This window comes from Hippoglossus stenolepis, chromosome 1, assembly GCF_022539355.2.
Source record: "Hippoglossus stenolepis isolate QCI-W04-F060 chromosome 1, HSTE1.2, whole genome shotgun sequence".
In the NCBI taxonomy this organism is placed as follows: Eukaryota; Metazoa; Chordata; class Actinopteri; order Pleuronectiformes; family Pleuronectidae; genus Hippoglossus; species Hippoglossus stenolepis.
The window spans coordinates 22,115,648-22,133,646 of record NC_061483.1 but is presented as its reverse complement, the minus strand read 5'-3'; the positions used below and the strand labels follow the sequence as shown (position 1 = coordinate 22,133,646).

The following is a 17,999-nucleotide window of genomic DNA, read 5'->3' as shown; positions in this document are numbered from 1 at the left end:
AGAAGCTGCAAGTCTGCTCACTAAATCCTCTGCACTGTTTGTGTTAAATGGCAACAGGCTGATGTCTGCAGACAGCTGTTAGCCAGCATTAGCTCTCTGGCATGGACAAAATTAAGTAGAATTCACACACTGTAATGACTTGATTTCCACACAAAGCGGCCGTTTGACACAACACGCCGCCCAAAGTGAACCAGTTCTGCCCCCACTCAACATTATGCACAGATGTACCGAGAGGGGAAGAACAGCATACACAAAGATTGGCTTGGAAGCTTTTCATTGAAATAAAAACTACGATTAAGTGAAAAATCTATATTGTTTTTATTTAGCTATAAACCGAGGGCATAGTTTAATTGAGTTTAATGGGTATGTAATATAAATTTCAGATTGAGTGAAATTGTCTACTGGCAAGGTTATTTTTATATCAATGAAATATTAAAGAATTCATGTTTTTTACTCACATGGTGTCTAAAAGACTATTTGACAGTTTAATTCAAAATGTATCACATCCACCTTAATGACTTTTAAAGCCAGAGTGAGTTAATCTATTAAATTATTATATTACTGTTATTAAAGTAATTTCTTGAAGAAAAAATATCAAAAATACATTACAATAACAACAACATTATTATTATTATTATTATACTTGTGGCATTTTGGTTAAAACACTTGTTTGCTGCTGCCCTCCATTGAAGCCACATGAATAGTTGTTTTGGCACCAGATTAACAATACAAGAAGTGGACTGAATGAAAATTAAGCATAAAAAAGGCTTTTGTGAGAGGTTAAAAAAAAATCACATTTTACGTAAGCTACAGCCACAGGGAGAGGAGAGCTATGATAAAGCCTGTCACACTTTAATGGGAAAACATCTGTAACAACAAAACATGTGTATTGTATTGTGTATTGTCCATAAAAAGTAAACCAAAGGTTATTTAACAAGCCAGTTGTCAAACACAGCAAGATATAACTGTTGAGGAGAAACAAAAAAGAAATTCCGGTTAAAAGGGTTAATCCTATTTTTGTTGTCACCTGCTCCAATGAACTGTCATAATGCTGCTGTCTTTGCTAAGCACAGCCGGCAGGCACACTGCAAGCACATCACTGACACTGGGACTGTGCAGTCGCAGGTGGCTATATTTAGGTGAGGCACAATGTTTTATCAAACCCAGGCTTAGAAGATTTCATCAGAGGTATTGAGGCAAATCTCCCCAACTTTAGGCTAAGAGAAGACGGGGGATGTTCTAAACATCTGCTGTAATGGAAAATTATACCACTATACTATATTATATATTATCTCTGTTCATGTATACCATTACTGCTTGTGTAACTGCCAAGATGACGTCACAGCCACACATATGAGACTGGGTTCGTCTTCCCCACCAAGACCTCGAACCTTCTGTCGAACCGAAAGTCTTATCTTCTGGGATTTTACATTTCACCCGGTTCTCTCACTCACTCACTCACTCACTCACTCACTCACTCACTCCTCACTCACTCACTCACTCACTCACTCACTCACTCACTCACTCACTCACTCACTCACACACACACACACACATTCACCAAATCTGCATAAAAGCACATGCCTGGGAATGTTTCTTTGTCATTCCCTCTGCAGAATGCTCTTTGCATGCAGTATGATTGTCTGACCTTCCTTGCAGGGAATAAAGTATACTTAAAAGACTATTATTCTCAGATCTCTTTATTTCAGAAGTCTCACCAGGTCAAATTTCCACCACACTGCTGAGGGGAGAGGAGTAGCAAAAAGTTACTGAAAGGAGTCAACCTTAGCTAACACTGCTTAAAGAGATCCATAAATAAGATTACAGGTGGTTCTTACTGGTAGGACATCAAGGTATACGGGTACAGCGCATGATCTTTCATTCACCTCTGAAGCTTTGTCTGGGACTGTAATTCAACATTGACAACAGAAAGACAATACGAAGGCCAATGTCACATCTACTGAAGTAGAACAGACTAGTGCAATGCCTGTTCCAAACATGGCAATTTGGAATGGCCTGTTTGCCTGGCCTGTGGTGATGCTGGTTGCAGATTTCTTTCTGAAACTGAAAAAGTGACAAGGCTGTAATTGAGCCACGGCAAGTAAAGATCTGCTGCTGGACTCAGTCCACAGAACCCTGAAGCTGCTGCCGCACAAAGAGCTGTTCAACTCCTGTCTTTTCAAAGTTCAGCAAAGCTCGACTCAGTACCTCGACTGGATAATCAGTTGTTGTTGTTGTCATTGTCACTGATGAGTCCCAGCTGCTGCTGCTACAGGGCGCTGCTCACCTGTTTATTCAAATTGTATTAATATCGAATGCATTGTTTGTCCAAATTGCACCCAATTCTACACTGTCCTCTCTTGGGCCTTTAACAATACACATACCAAGTGTGAAGTAAATCAGATGAATGATTCTCCAGGAATTGGAGCCATAGTCAGACAGACACAGATTTCTGTAATCATTAGATTGATAGGTGTCTCTTTGCACTTGCAAATGTTAAACAAAGCTGCACAAATTCAAACACAAGTTCAGCAAATCTGAAATTGATTGACAGATCTTTTAAAGCACAGACTAACACTAAAACATCTAAATCTAAGTTATTAGATACTTTTTACTTTGAAAATTACTCCCACGTCTACATGTGTGTAATTAAGTGTTCAGTGCACTATGGTGGTTTTGGCTTCAACTGATGTAAAACATCATTTTCTAAGTGGATGAGAGGGTGTATTTACAAAAACACAGCACATAATCCTCCATCAATGGTTTAAAAGATATTAAAATCATTCATTTGTGTGATAATACCAGAATTGATTGGAATTAAACGGCTTCGATTCACTTCAACTTTATTCAAAATCACAGATTGAGGGTAGGAATTTTACAGGGAAACTCACTGACATCTGTAGCATTGGCGCCAGACACTCAAGATTATGCCCCAGATCCACTCAGTGAAAGAAGTCCAGCCGATAAACTTGTAGTGATGTTTGAAGAGCTCAGAAGTGTGCACTTAAGAGCTCTGACTAAATCATGAAATCAACAGAGGTACTTTGCAGAATGACCAGATGTAATCAGGGAGCCCACTGAGAAGAATGCTCAGAAGAAGTCTCTTTCTGGCCCCCTTCACATCCCACTGGGATACTTTCTATTTATTGGGTGGGTGCTGTTGCTGGACATGCTCTGCCCGGTCCCACAAGTGGCTACTCAGTGTCCCTGTCCTCGTCCTTCCCAGCTTCACAGAGCAGAACTTGCTGACAATCTGCTCTGAGAAACAAAAACTGTACAAAGGTAATCTGCAGTCTCAGGAGAAAAAAAGTAAACAGGGAGACAGTGAGTGGCAGAGTAAAGAAGCGGAGAGTAAAGAAAGCTCTCTAGCTGGGGCCATCAGCATTCACTTATCCTACTAGCATGTGCCAGTATCTGCACTCCGGCTTTGTGGACTTTCATCCTGCCACTAATTGCATCTATGTTTTATCACGATGCCTTGCTATCTCTCACAAGGTCCTTAGGGTCATGTCAGAGGGGTCCCCTGTCAGCCAGCCACAGAGTGTGGCAGAGGAAACATCGGCAAGAGCCTCCCAACTGCTGAACACATCAAAAATATATACTCCACCAGCCCACACTTGAACAGGAGAAAGCCAGGGGGAGATTTAGATGGCACAATGGGCTTTCTCTTAACATAGATGAAGTGCTATGATAATGTACAGTGTGTAATACCGGCTGCTGGTCAGGCAGTAGACCATCACCTCATGCCCTTGTTCTAGGCTGCACCAGTGCCGGGCCATTATCTTCACTACTTTAGGGGCTGCAATCAGCAAATGGAGTGCCGGCAACGAAAGGCTTTTCTGTCCATGTCCAAAATGCTGATCTGAGGTCAAAGGGTGAGAGGAAGAGTAGGGGCTCAAAAAGAAAAGAAAATGAGGAAATAGTGATAGAAAATTAGACTCTGTACAACATGAGGGCACAGACAGAGAGTGTGAGGAGATCGTCCTCTAAACAAAGAGATCATCTGTTTTTACTTCGAGGTGTAGCTTTGGAAACGTAACACTATCTCTCTTTTTTTAATGGAAAAATAAAGTATGAGGTACATTCATCCATGTATTATCTACTGCTTATCCTATGAGGGTCACTGTGGGGCTGGAGCCAATCCCAGCTGACATTGGGTGAGAGGCGGGCTACATTCGGGACAGGTCGCCAGGTTATCGCATGGCTGATGCAAATAACCATTCACAACTATGGTCCATTTAAAGTCTCCAATTCACCTAACCCCAATCTGCTTGTCTTTGGAAAATATGCAAACTCCACACGGAAACAACACATCCAATCAGTGATTCAACCTTGTAGTATGAGGTTTATTAATACTAAAATAGATTTAATCAAATCTGAGTAAGAAAAAGCATATGATTTATACACGTTAAATTTCTGTCCCATATTCAATCACACACTGGATAACTTATTACAACCCACAACTGGTGTCGGTAAAAGAGGACATGCGATCGAGTAAAGAGATGGTGAAGATAAATCACACACATACGCACACACACACAGGAGAGGAGTGGGAACAATCTGTCTCTCACCACTGCATGTCTCATAATCCAGCCATTTGTCTAAGTCTTCTAGACACACAGCATGTGGCGGAGCGAGGCCTAACACATTGATCCAGGGAAGCATTTCCTGCGAATCTTGTAAGCCACACACAGAGTTCTTTATTCAGCGCACTGGACTCTTGTCCACTCTGAGTGGAAACCCCACTGTTTCCAAAGTGCTTTAGCCTTCTATACATTCTTGCAGAGTAAACCGTGGAGAGGTCCTCTGTGGAAATGCCATCGTCCTGCCAAGTCTGCGGTGCACAGATGCTTGAGAGAGAAATATTAACAAGGGAATGATGGACGTCACAGGTGAACAACAAGTATAGAGCATGAAGGATCATTATTTGAACTGGCATGAAGATTTGTAAACTCTCTGTGGCTCCATCATACAGATGTCAATTTGGCATTTTTTGTGACTTTTATCACGGCAACTCATAATGTGACTCAGAAGTGTGTATGGCCTCCGTGTGCCTGTATGCACTCCTGACAATGTCTGGGCATGCTCCTGGTGAGTTGGTAGATGGTGTCCTGGGGGATCTCCTCCCAGACCTGGATCAGGGCATCAATGAGCTCCTGCACTGATACATAATGTCCCATAGGGGCTCCATTGGATTTAGGTCAGAGGTTTGAACGTGAGAGCCAGTCAATGGCATCAATGCCCTCCACATCCAGGAACTGCCTACACACTCTGGCCACATGAGGCCGGGCATTGTCCTGCACCAGGAGAAAACCAGGGCCAACTGCACCAGCCTAAGATCTGAAAATCGCTCTGAGGATTTCATCCCAATACCTAACAGCAGTCAGAGTACCGTTGGCTATGACATGAAGGTCTGTGCGACCCACCGCCAAACCAGTCATGCTGGATGAAGTTACCACAGCGTTTCCAGACTCTTTCACACCTGTCACTCTTGCTCAGTGTGAACCTGCTCTCATCTTTGAAGAGAACGGGTCACCAGTGGCAGACCTGGCAATTCAAGTGTTCTCTGGCGAATGCCAATCGAGCTGCAAGGTGCTGGGCTGCGAGCACAGGTCCCACTAGATGATGTTGGGCCCTCATGCCACCCTCATGTAGTCTGTTTCTGAACTTTGGTCAAAAACATGCACACCAGTAGCCTGCTGGAGGTCATTTTGTAGGGCTCTGGCAGTGCTCCTCCTGTTCCTCCTCGCACAAAAGGAGCAGATACAGGTCCTGCTGCTGGGTTGATACCCTTCTATGGCATCTCCTCCATGCTCTTGAGATTGTGCTGGGAGACACAGCTAACCTTCTTGTGACTGCACGTATGTATGTGCCATCCTGGAGAAACTGGACTACCTGTGCAACCTGATTGGGCTGCAGGTACTGTCTCATGTTACCAGTAGTGACAAGGACAGTAGCAGAACACAAGACTAGAGAAGAATAGTCAGGAAGGATAAGGAGAGAGAAATTGCCAAAAAAAACATTCCCTTTTTGGGGGTTGTCTTGCTTTTGTCTCTCTATTGCACGTGTAGTCACTGTCATTTGCACCAAAGCAGTCGAATTGATTCACAATCACTTTTGCTTCTTAAATGGACAGATTGATAAACCTGAAGTTTAACTGACTTGGTGTTATACTGTGACGATTAAGTGTTCCCTTCATTTTTTTGAGCAGTGCATTTCTATCAAAGACAACTTGGCATAATGGATTTACATTCTCATTCCCCTTACCTTAACCATCATAATTGAATGAAAAAGCCAAACTTAAACCTATTTCTAACCCTTAAACAGCCCTTGAAAAAGTGAGGGCCGACCAAAATGTCTTCACTTTCCCAAATGTCCTCACTCTGTAAAGTCTATGCTCAAAATGGTCCTCACAAAGAAATAAATACAGGTACCCACCCACACGAACACGTTATATACATCGCCTACAGTACTATTATTTCTGGCACAATCTACTTATTGTCACTGAACTTTATAAAACCTTCCCATTAAGCTGACTTGGTAATGATAAGTGTCAAAGTGCTTTTGGATATGACGTTTCTTCTATTTCGTCCGCCCCCTGAAGCAACATACAGTGTCAGTACCAGTTTCACATCTTGGCCATTTCCTATCTGATTGGGGGGGGACACAAGGGGTGTGAGAATCCACCTGGGACACAGTCGGGGCTGAAAAGGTCAACCTGTATGTACTACCTATAGCAGAATCTATGTGAGGAGAAAAGAGGCTGCAGCATGCACCCAGAGGTCAACCCATAGGATGGGGTGATTTGGTTACTAAACGAGACATAAAAACCTATAGTCATGATTAAGGCAGAATTTAACACTGAGGAGTCTCTCAACATGTTTCTCCAACTCAAGGACAAATCAGGGTCAAAATGTTGTGTGCAGGTAATTCTTGAATTTATTTCAACTGCATGTGGTGCAGAGGGACGTCCTTTCATGTATTAGGTTGGTCTGTGCGTTAGGTCACATTCAGTGGTGTATTGAGTTGCCATAAAATGTGACTGTTTGTATATGGACCCTCATAGCTTTGTTCAAATTAGCAAATCCCAGCCATCTGGCTCCTGACTAAGCAATAACAAACCAAGAGAAGTACATGCAAACAATGTTTCTTCTGTACTTTCACTAAGTGCTGCTCATCATGGGAACGGTTGGGTTTCTCTCCATAAAAACGCAAGGTCTCAACCTTACTCTGCAAAGTGCCTTGATATATATGTTGTGATTTGGTGCCATACAAATAAAACTGAGTTGAATGGAAAGTATCATCCAGGTCTGTGTGTAAATTGCGTGCCAGGATGCAGACATCAGAGGGGAGCGACAGAACACAGGAGGTATTTTCACCCAAGCAATCTTAATAATTCATTCCAACCACGCTGACAATTCCCAAAAAATACAGTGTGCTGTTGATTGCTGGCAACCAGGTTGTTTCTTGCTTTAGAAATGTAAAAACATTTCAATATGGAATAAATTCATTACACAGTTAGGAAAAGCAATAATACCAGAGAGAATTAAGGTTAGTCTGGTTATGAATTAGGTGTTGATGCAGAAGCCTGAGTCACTGCAGTGCCTGTAATCAAAGTAAAGAATGCCCTCTTGGGTATCATTGGAAGATTACACCTATATACTCTGTGTTGTGCTGATTGCCTTTCTTACGGCACTGATTACATGTCAGAGTCAAATTAAAACTAAATGTTTCAAGTGAGATTTATGAGCAGAGTCCCTGCTGCGTTTGGGTGTAAAATAATTGTCTCTGTGCCACAGGAAAAGAAAACACAATAAGCATACAGTAGGTATCACTATCACACTGAGTTATACAGTACTTATTTATATTCCTTTAATTGGCACAATAAGCACTTTACTTTTGTATGATGTTGGCAAATGCATTTCAATTCAGTGTGTTCACTTTTCAGTGACATGGTATGTACAGTATATCGCAATATGTATCGTATCATACTGTGATATATTATATCATGGGGTCTTTGCCAATACACAGCCCTGATTAGGATTACTAAATTTTAGACTTTTTCAGACCATGCAGAAATCCTCTCTCTCCTACACAACGTCTCCTCTGCATGAGCCATTTGTAAAACCATGTATAAAAGTCTGAGACCACTTATCCATTCAAGTGAATGGTAGAGTGGTCTCAAACGGTATACTGTAACATAATAACATTAGCTATGAATAATGAAGCTTAACCAGAATCTGATTTCACAAACACAAAGATCGACAGAGGTCAACTGGTTTCTCTCATGTCACATGCAAGGAATTTCAAATGTGACCTGATAATACATTTTCTCCATTGACCAAACCTGAAACGTTGAGATAAGTGAAACTGACACATTAACCTGTGGTCAGTGGGACAATAATCACATCTGTCCAGTGGAAAGAGAAATACATTTGACACTGAAATGTGTTGAAAGAGGATCTCGCCCGGTGCTGTGTATCCACCCGGAGAGATTATAAATTGATGTTGCAGTGCAGAGGATGGTGAAGCGGGAAGGACACATAACATTATATTTGTCAGGTGACCAAAATACATCAAGCAAAGCAGCTAGGTGACACGTGGGGCCCAGAAAATGCTTGCAGCTGGCTTTCCCATTTTCAAAATGTATATGATGTCCAATCAATCAATATAATCTCACCTGGAGATTACTTTCCCAAGGTTAAACTCAGCTCTCTGCTAAATAAAATGATGTTTCACTATGGGTGGAAATTACAAACATGCAGGAACAAAAAGGGCCATTCTTATACAGTTGTCATCACGTGTCCTGATTTCACACTCCCTCACAAAAGTGTGCGTGGCAAGGAGGTCACATGGTACTACTCAATCATTTTGCCACTATGACAGGCAACCTTCCACCCACCGACCACGCATGCACATCCTTCCTGGGCTCCCTCCATTAAATAAATTGTGTCGTAATAATCTCTTGGCTCCTAATGTTCGTGGTTGAGCACAGCAGCCTATTTTGATTACCCCACTTTCAGGCCCAGCCAGAACCATCTGTAATCCCCGTGTTTTACCCGCACTAAATTAAAGGAGGAATTATTTAATGGAGACTCAAGAGAAGAGAGTGACATTCATCCTACAGTATAATCTCAAGCAGCCTTTTTATCACAACAGTGCAGTATGGACTTTCATTTTTTTATTTCAAGCATGTTGATCTCACGTGGATCTCATAATCATCATCTACTGTACATGTACTATGTTTACATGGAAACCAATATTCCAACTACTGACCTAGGCAACTTGGCAAATATAACTGAACTGAAAAATTACAACCACTACACCATTATGTCCAATGTTATTTCTACAGTTTTAAAACCCAAACCTGAAATAGTTAAGTGTACAATACACCATTTACATGAGTCAGCAAGCATTTGGTAACTGCTGTATTTCGATGTTACAAAATGCTGTGAAAAAAATAATAGAAATATAAAGCAATTAAGATGTATACATGACTACGTAATGGGACTAAGGTCAGAAAATTCCAAATGTCTTGATTTGATTATTGCTTTTTCCGAGTATGGCCTTATTCAGGATAAGGTAATCAGAAAATACTGTTTACATCATAGTGTCTTATTCAGATTATTGCCTTGATCAGGTTAACATTGAAAAATTGGTGCCAACTAAAACACATTCATTGAGACTTACTTCTCCAAAAAACAGAAATACAAAAAAACTGTTGAAATTGGGCTCCAAACGTTCAGCCTTTATATGTCTCATCTGCTGCATCTCCAGAACCTCATCTTGACCTTTGTGTAACTCTCACTCAGAGTCCTGCCACTGCCACAGGGAGGGGGAATCACCCTCGCCACAGCTGTGTATGTTTCTCCATCTCATTTTTCAATAATCCACCCCCACCGATGGCAAGCCCGAGGCCCCGCAGGATCCAAACAAATCAATAGCAATACGCAGTCTCAAATCACCAGTAATCAACCTGACTGAAATAGAGAATGTTATTTAATCTGATCACACGGACTACCAAGTGTTCACCGGTACAGTAAGTGTGCTTTTCAAACCAAAAGCCCTTTACCTGTTAGTGGCTGCTAAAGCTTGATAACATTTTAAATATCTCTTTAAAATTCATCAAAAGAATAAAAGCTATGGAAATTATTTTCAGAAAACACAAGGGCAGTCTAAGTTAGGTTAGCATTCTCTCAAGTATTGTGAGCTTCTCCTTACAGTTTTCCTCTTTTTAAGATTGAGATATGCAAATGTTCAGTAGATATGCTAATACTGTGAGAAGCTGTCCCCCCCCCAAAAAAGCAACATCTCTTTATTTGGATTAATGGAGGAAATTTAAAATGCTATGAGTCACTTCATCAAGAGAAAGAAAACATCAGAGCAGAAAATGGTTAAATTAATAGGTACTATTTGCTTTTAAAACAGAGAAAACCGTCTAATTTAGTAACACTTGCCTAAAAGTTACCTCCCTTGAACTATATCACAGTCTTAATGTGCCACATTTGCTCTACTTCCCTTTACTGTATTATCTGCAAAGAAAAAATAACAGAAGAAAAAATCGGAAGATGTCTTTTTTAGAGGATTTATTTTTGCCACTGTCTAGGTACATGTCCTCTGGGAAACAGAACTGGATGTGCAGGAAGAATAAAGGGCTGTTGAAAAGTGGACTTTGCAGAGTGGATGGAAGGATTCACATGACTGTAGCAAAGGGATTTAACTGATTGACAGAAACTGCGGGACGGCCGACCCCCCTCACTGATAGCATTGGCAAAACAGTTCTGAAAGGAAAAGGGGGAGCTTAATAGAGCCTTCAGTGCAAAAAATAAGTTCTAATGTGCGACATTTCTCTTCTATCTCTCCAGGGAAATGTGGAAGACTTTCCAACAGATGTGTCCTCTGGGCTGTGAACCACAAGATAATTAAAAAGGCACTTGCCGATCAGAGGGATGCATTCTAATATTGTGCCGTATCATTTGTCTAGAACTCTGCACAATGCTGCTGCATTGATAGAATCTGGTCAATAGGCTCTCACCTGGTTTTCGGCATGGAAAGATAGAGCATTATCCTCTCTGTGAGAGGGATATCATTTTGCCAATCAAGCAGGGAAATAATCTGTTTCTTTTAAAAAGCACAGCGTAACGATTCTATGACTTTGATTTCTCTCTTTTTATGATCAAGGACACGCATCAGCAAAAGGTCTCAGCCAGCTTGTAAAGCACATCAGCTTTCAAACAACAATCATAAAGTCACATTTTCACGATAGAGATATAAGCAGAGCTGCTATCAGACAGAGGCATTCAGTGAGGAACAGAGAGGATGCAGTAACCTCAGCACCAATCACATGTATTGCTCAATAATCCTATCAAACCTCCACAGATATTTTATGGTCATCTTCTGCCTAGGGACAGAAATAACCATCCTTATTTATGACTCTGTAAACCAGTCATTTTGTATGAATGCTGTTTCCTCTTTTTTAAGGGTTAAAGATGTCACCCTGTGGTTAAGTGACCACATCTGTGCACTGGGAGACGCTTGTTCAGGATCGAAGGAAGCTGTTCAGCTTTGGATCTGGAAATGAGGCTGTAGATTGGATTATGATGCCATTTTTAATCCGTCTTTTTCCCCATTGCAAGATATTGCTCCACCCCTGCTTCTTAGCGTTATACAATACTTGACAAGAGGAGGTTTTGCTGAATTCTGGCACAGTGATGACTATGTGATTCCTTGTGACACTCTAATTTGAGCTTATAGTGCCAAAGCTTTGATGCAGACATGGGAATACAACTTTTAGTCACAGAGACCCTTCGACTCGGCAGGCCCATTAAAAGGTCCCATCTCATCTCCTTGTATACTTTAATTACAGTCATCTTGTCCTGTTTCTCATCCTCGTTTCTGAGAACTATCATGTTTCTCCTTCAGTTCATTAAAAATAAAATAGGGGTTGTAGCTCCTCTCAACATGCTGTGTTAACTGACATGAAGCATTCTCCGGCAGGGTTCAAATATAATTTGAAGCATTTTAATACAGATAAAAAGCTGTCATGGATGTTGACTTCCATCAGTAAAGACCTTTTATCATTTAAAGTACTTTAATGAGTGATTCTTGTTGGTTTATATTGATGTCTTTTCTAAGTTAGTCACAGAGAATTGCTCAAGAATCTTTTACCAGTCTCAATTTTTTTCTTCTCTCCTGATTGAGTGCCACATGTGTGGTTTTAATTGTAGACTGGAGTGATTACCTAATCAGTGTTGAGCACTTGGACCACAAGCTAAATGAGCTCAGATCGCCAATATGGTTAATTGTGGTAATATACAGTATCCACCCTCGGACCCCTGAAACAAGTCAGTGGCTCAACCTCAATTTTCCAAACAATTATCTCTCTGCATTTATCTATTTACTTTAGAACATCTCCCTGAGAGTGACACATGTATATCCTTTCAACCGCAGTGCGGTGTAAAACGAATTCCCTGTTTCAGCGTCTTTGCTCAGAAACACTTCAAAACTCACCGCTGGTGCCAAATCTATGACCTTTCAGAATCAGGACAGACTCTCCGAGCCCAAAATCAGCCTTCCTCGTGACATTAAGCACAGTGAGTAAGAGAGCAGTGGGGTCAGAGGAAACACAACCAACTGGGAGGAGCATGACAAAAATGGCAAACTGTCATAAACATATCTCACTTCTTTATGACGACCTGTCATGTGCGGATATGGCAATAATAGTTACCATCCAGTATGATGTCTTAATGTTATGAGCATGATACCAATATGCTCCAAATGCCTTTTACAGACGTGTGCTTGTTTTATGGTTTTGACTGAGCAAACACTGACGACATGCTTCGTAGAGACAGACAGCGAGTTAATGCAAAATAAAACAAAGACAGATTGGAAACACTACACAATAGAGTTGATCACCTGGGTCTGTATCAAGGGTAGGATTAGCTGAAGTGTGATGTTAAATATTTCAAGAAATCCTATGTTGATTTTACTTTAATCTCTCTTCTAAATGATACACATATAGAGTTCACTTAGAAAACAAGGACTTTTCATGACAGCTTTAGACAGCTGACGCAGTAGTTCATCCTAAATTCAGAATTCATCAGAGAACATCCAGTGATGTCAGCCACCGCAGCGTGTTCGTCCCTTCTCTCAGGATAAACCGGCAGATAAATGTGTCTGTTCTCTGTTCCAGGAAGAGTCTTATTTAGCCTTTGCCTCTGACACCCCGGGCCTGTGAGCAACTCGCGCTACAACTCACATGTCTTTCAAAGTCAGACATCTTGTTCTTGAGGGAGAAAAAAAAAAAAAACCTGAACCCTTTTGTGGTCAGTGATAGGTTCTATATCGCATGTCATTAAAACCATCACAGACAGGCTGCCAAGACAGCATTCAATGTCACAGACAAGGAGAAATGTTACAGTATGTGTAACAGGGATGATACTGCTCTAAATCCTTTTACAGCAACGCTAATGTCTCCGCAGGATTGAAATGAAAGGTAGGGGACGCGTTGGTGAGCTAAATGCCATGGCTGACACAGCTTGTAATGAAATAGTTTTGCCTGAATTATTAAACTAGAGGAGAATGTCTTCAATTAAAAAAGGTTAAGGTTCATTACCTGCTCACGATACAAGGTACGAGGTTGTCGGAGTAGATGTACTTTGTCAAATTTGCTTTAAGTGGATTGGCTGAAGGAAGCAAATTATGTATCTTTCAATCATGAGCTCCATCTAACAATATCAAGCTCATAGACACACCTGTTTATGCTTTAGTGTATGTGGAATCAAGCCACACATTGACTGTTTTTGGTAATAAATGTGCAGTTCCCTGTCACCTCTTACAAACAAGACATCTGATAAATCAAGTGATAGCATATGTATGCATTTGAGTTAAACAATTTAATTTCATCCAATATTTAAAATCACTTTGTAATATCCAGAAATCTTGAAAGCAATGATAAGGGACCTTAAATCTACTCATATTTAATAGTTTAGAGCCTCTGTGTGGCCATGAATCAGATGTATGTGGCCAATAACATACTCAAGGACATTAACAAGGAAACTTGTGTGACAACAATAGTGCTATGGACTTTCTCGACCAAGATTTGCTGCTGTTGTCAGTACCAGGGACAACACTGTTAAAACAGACATAAAACATGTGGATCCAGTCAAAGTTGCTCTACAACTAAAAATATTCATCAAACATAATTCAAGTAAAATTATTGAAAAAAGTTGCTTTTAAAAAATACCATGAATAAAGGCATAAGAAAAGTCAACATGTAAGCTTGATAGTGTGAATTAAAGGCCTCAATTTGATAAATGAAGTCCCCTGAACACATGGTGGAGAAGAAACCATTAAAAGGGATTCAATTATTTATCCATTTAGCATCTACCCAAGTTAGGTAAACTGGCCTAATTAACAAAGGTTGTGCTTCAAAACACAACAAAGTGTGTCTACAGGACTCCTAACTAATGAATATATTCCTTCTCCTGTGTTATGGCACTTGAAATGTATCATTAATTTAGCCTAAAATTTAATATATCATATTTTATAAAGCTGAAAAGCAATTTGTACTGTGATGTGTAATCTTTCAGGATGAAGGAGTAGGGTACTATAAGTGATGGAGGTGGGCAAACAATGACTGGGCTCCTCTTGAGGTGATTAATGTCCTAATAAACACACTGAGAGAAACATCTGGGCCTGTGTAAGGCACCCACGTTAAGGTTAATGCTTTATTCTAAAACATGTGTTGTTTTGGAGAACATGTGTTGAGGTGTCTGAATACCTGAAATCACTGTATGGGTGAATTATCCAAAATCCGGCGGATTTAACCCGCTCTTGTTCCCTTTCCACCGCCTTCTCACTCCCAAACATCCTCAGAGAGAACTTGTTGACCCCCGGTTGAAGCATCGCTCCAAATTGTCTGTGCATGAACCCAGCCTGATATAATCTCTCGTCGTCCGGCAGAATTTGGTCGATGCCGTCCAACTTTATAAACCCTGACTGCTGACCCGGGGACTCGCTCTGGGCACCGCTGCCACCGCTGGCCCCTTGCGCGCCTTGGTCCGGCGGCCCCTCGCCGATGGCTCCGGGGGGGCTCTCCTCGCTCGGGGTGACATCCCCCTCGGTGATCAGGCGCCTCTCCTCCGCCGAGTCCGAGTCGTGCACATGCCGACTCGTGATGGAAGAGAGGCTGCCTCGAAACCTCCGGCAGTCTCCGTTCGAGCTGGTCTTCATCGGTCTCCCTATGTCCGTCTCCATGATCACGGACTCCCCACTTTTAGTCTCCCCGATGCCTTTGCAGCTTCCCCCAGAGGTCGGCGACGGTAGAGGCTTCATCCTGATGCTCTTCCTCCGGGTGTCCGTGTCTGCGTCTTCTCCCTCGCCCATTATGGATGCTTTCTGTCCAATGTGCTGTGGCAAACTGTAGAGCCTTTTACGCATGGAGGAGTGTAACCTGTCCATTATGACATTGAGACCCAGTGGAGAAAATTCAATAGATCCAGTTTGTTGTTAGGATGTGTTGAGACGATTGTTGCCACCAGCCCCGCGCTCCCTGTGTGCGTTTGTGAGAGCGATCAGTCTGGAGCTAATCTGAATCCCTGAAAGCCTGCTGCACATGACATGGACCGCCGTGGCTCTGCTGGAACAGATGAGACGCACTCTTTCCCATAAAAACACTACCTGACACTTTGCATATGTCCTCACGCACGGGCTGCACGCACCGCTTGGCCACTGCTTCTCCGATGCTCATCTTTGTGCCGCTTGGACATTGTGCGCAAAAAGTGGAAAAAACTGCTTGAAAGTCACCTTAGCGTGACATGTGAGGGGATGTGCCCGACGGACGGTGATACGGAGACGAGGGAAAGGTCATGCAAGACGAAGGATGCTCTGTTCACCAGATGTCTTGCCAGCTGCCATCAAACAACCAGACACATTCAGTCAAAGAAAAGAAAAATACAGGAGAGCGTTCCAGGCACCGCTGACATCACTGATCCATTAGTAAGGGTGCGTTTTGGTGAACTGTGAATATTCATGATGCTGATCTATTGGGTTGCCATAGGAGCGAGAACTGCAAATAAGCTCAGCCCACCTTGTTTAAAGGGGAATGCTCTTCCCCCATTCTTAAAACGCTCCCCTCTTTCTGTCAAGTTAAGGCTACAGGTAGACGACGCCAACCCGTTGTTCGGCCAAGGCTCAAGGCTTCAGATGGAAAAACATACCCGCTGCGTAATCTGCGCCCACAAATACAGTTAGGGATAGAGCAGGGTCGTCTTAACAAAATGTGGGCTCTCACGACCTCTAATTGAATGACTCAAATGGGAATAAATACAAATACATTCATACTTTGTCTTTTGATATTAATTAAATTACTATTGTGTCATTCAAAATATAGGTTAACCTTCTTACAGAAGTTGTGACATGACCCATCCATCAATCCACTTGAATTGACTGATAAAAAAACATTTGGGAAAGGGCCTATATTCTTCAAAGAAATGCAGTTAAGCCTTTTGATTTTATGAGTTAAAACTTTCTACAAATGATGTAATATTGCCAACCTTGATGTTTTATTGTACAAACTTCCCCATGATCTTCCCCAAAAACATTTACTTCAGTGAAAAGGGAAGTACCTTCATCATCAGTGTCATGGAGCCTGAATTCTGAGAGTCTCAAAGAGTTCCTGAAAGAAATCTCAATAAAGTCATGATAAAAATTCATCCTACTAATTCTAACATTATAGCCTATAAAAGCTCCAAGACAGATCGAAAATGATTTTTGTTTACATGATAATTGGTCAAAGCTCATCGTGCCTTAATAATTTTAATATGTTCATAATTTTAATGTTTAATAATGTCAATGATAAATACTACAGGAATATGCAAGGGGGCATCCCAGGATTCGTAATACAATACAACATTTCTATTGCTTTATGTTATTTTTTCATTATATTTAATATAAGATTAAATAAAACAATTTTTTGTGTTTTAAAACAAAATGAAATTATTTCATGTCAATATTGGTCCTTGGGTCTTGACATGGGGCATACACTCATTTAAAGGGATAGTTCACCCAAAAATGTATAGGCAAAAAACTTGATGTAAATGACGCTGTTTCGAGTCGAATTAGAGTGTCGGGGCTTACAGACAATTGGATGACACCACAGGAGCAATATGGAGGCATGTTACATACATTTTCTGCCGTATTTTTCTGTTTGAAGAAGTAGTCCCCAGTTACTTCAATTGTATTGGATTTGGCTGCAACGCTGTTTAACCCTAAAACTCCAAAAGTGTTTTATGGACTCAAACATTTCACCCACCCCTTTATCGGCAAAGTGGTGAGGAGATTTTTGGGTGAACTATCCCTTTAAGGGTTTTTAATTAAAAATAAAGAGATAGTGGAAGGCTGTGTTCAGGACCATACTAAAATGATGTCACAGAAATTAAGTGGGGTCCAAAACGTTTCCCACTAGTCACTTTTGGACCCCACTGTATGTAAATGCTCCATGTATATATCTGCCATATTATCCCATACTGAAAATACCTCATTTCACGGTGTTGTCATAGAGTTTAACTGTCTTACATGTCAGAAATACTTAAATATAAGTCAGGGTTGCACACTTCAGCACATCCTCCCTGATTAGTAAAAACTCCCTGACTTCTGTACATCATTCTGTACTATCCATCAAGATGACTTTTTAACACATTAGATATAATTATTTCGCAACTATTCATGGACACACTGATGTGAGTGATCACAAATAAAATTGTATTCAGTTTGTTGAATCCATGTTCTTACCATATTCTTGCTTATGTCCTCATGCCACTAGTGCCGTTCCTCTCTTGTTAGGCAAGTTGACAGGCTGGGTGTGGGAAGAAAGAAAAACACATTAATGAAAGATCATTCAACATAACCAAACCACTTTTTGAAGACAATCAAAGCCTCCAGAAAACATATCCAGTTGTTTTTCAAATTCTTAAAGCAAAACAAAAATGGCAGCTGGT

The 17,999-nt window shown here is 41.1% G+C and overlaps 1 protein-coding gene across 1 annotated transcript in view; it reads right to left on the bottom strand.

Annotated features, from left to right (window-relative positions):
• hcn4 (hyperpolarization activated cyclic nucleotide-gated potassium channel 4) overlaps positions 1–15,462 on the bottom strand; it is a 71,620-nt gene extending 56,158 nt beyond the window's left edge. Inside the window, exon 1 of the mRNA XM_035164942.2 lies at positions 14,783–15,462. Within this exon, the coding sequence (XP_035020833.1) occupies positions 14,783–15,462 (680 nt within the window). The remainder of the gene's footprint in view (positions 1–14,782) is intronic.
• Positions 15,463–17,999: the final 2,537 nt, after the last annotated feature.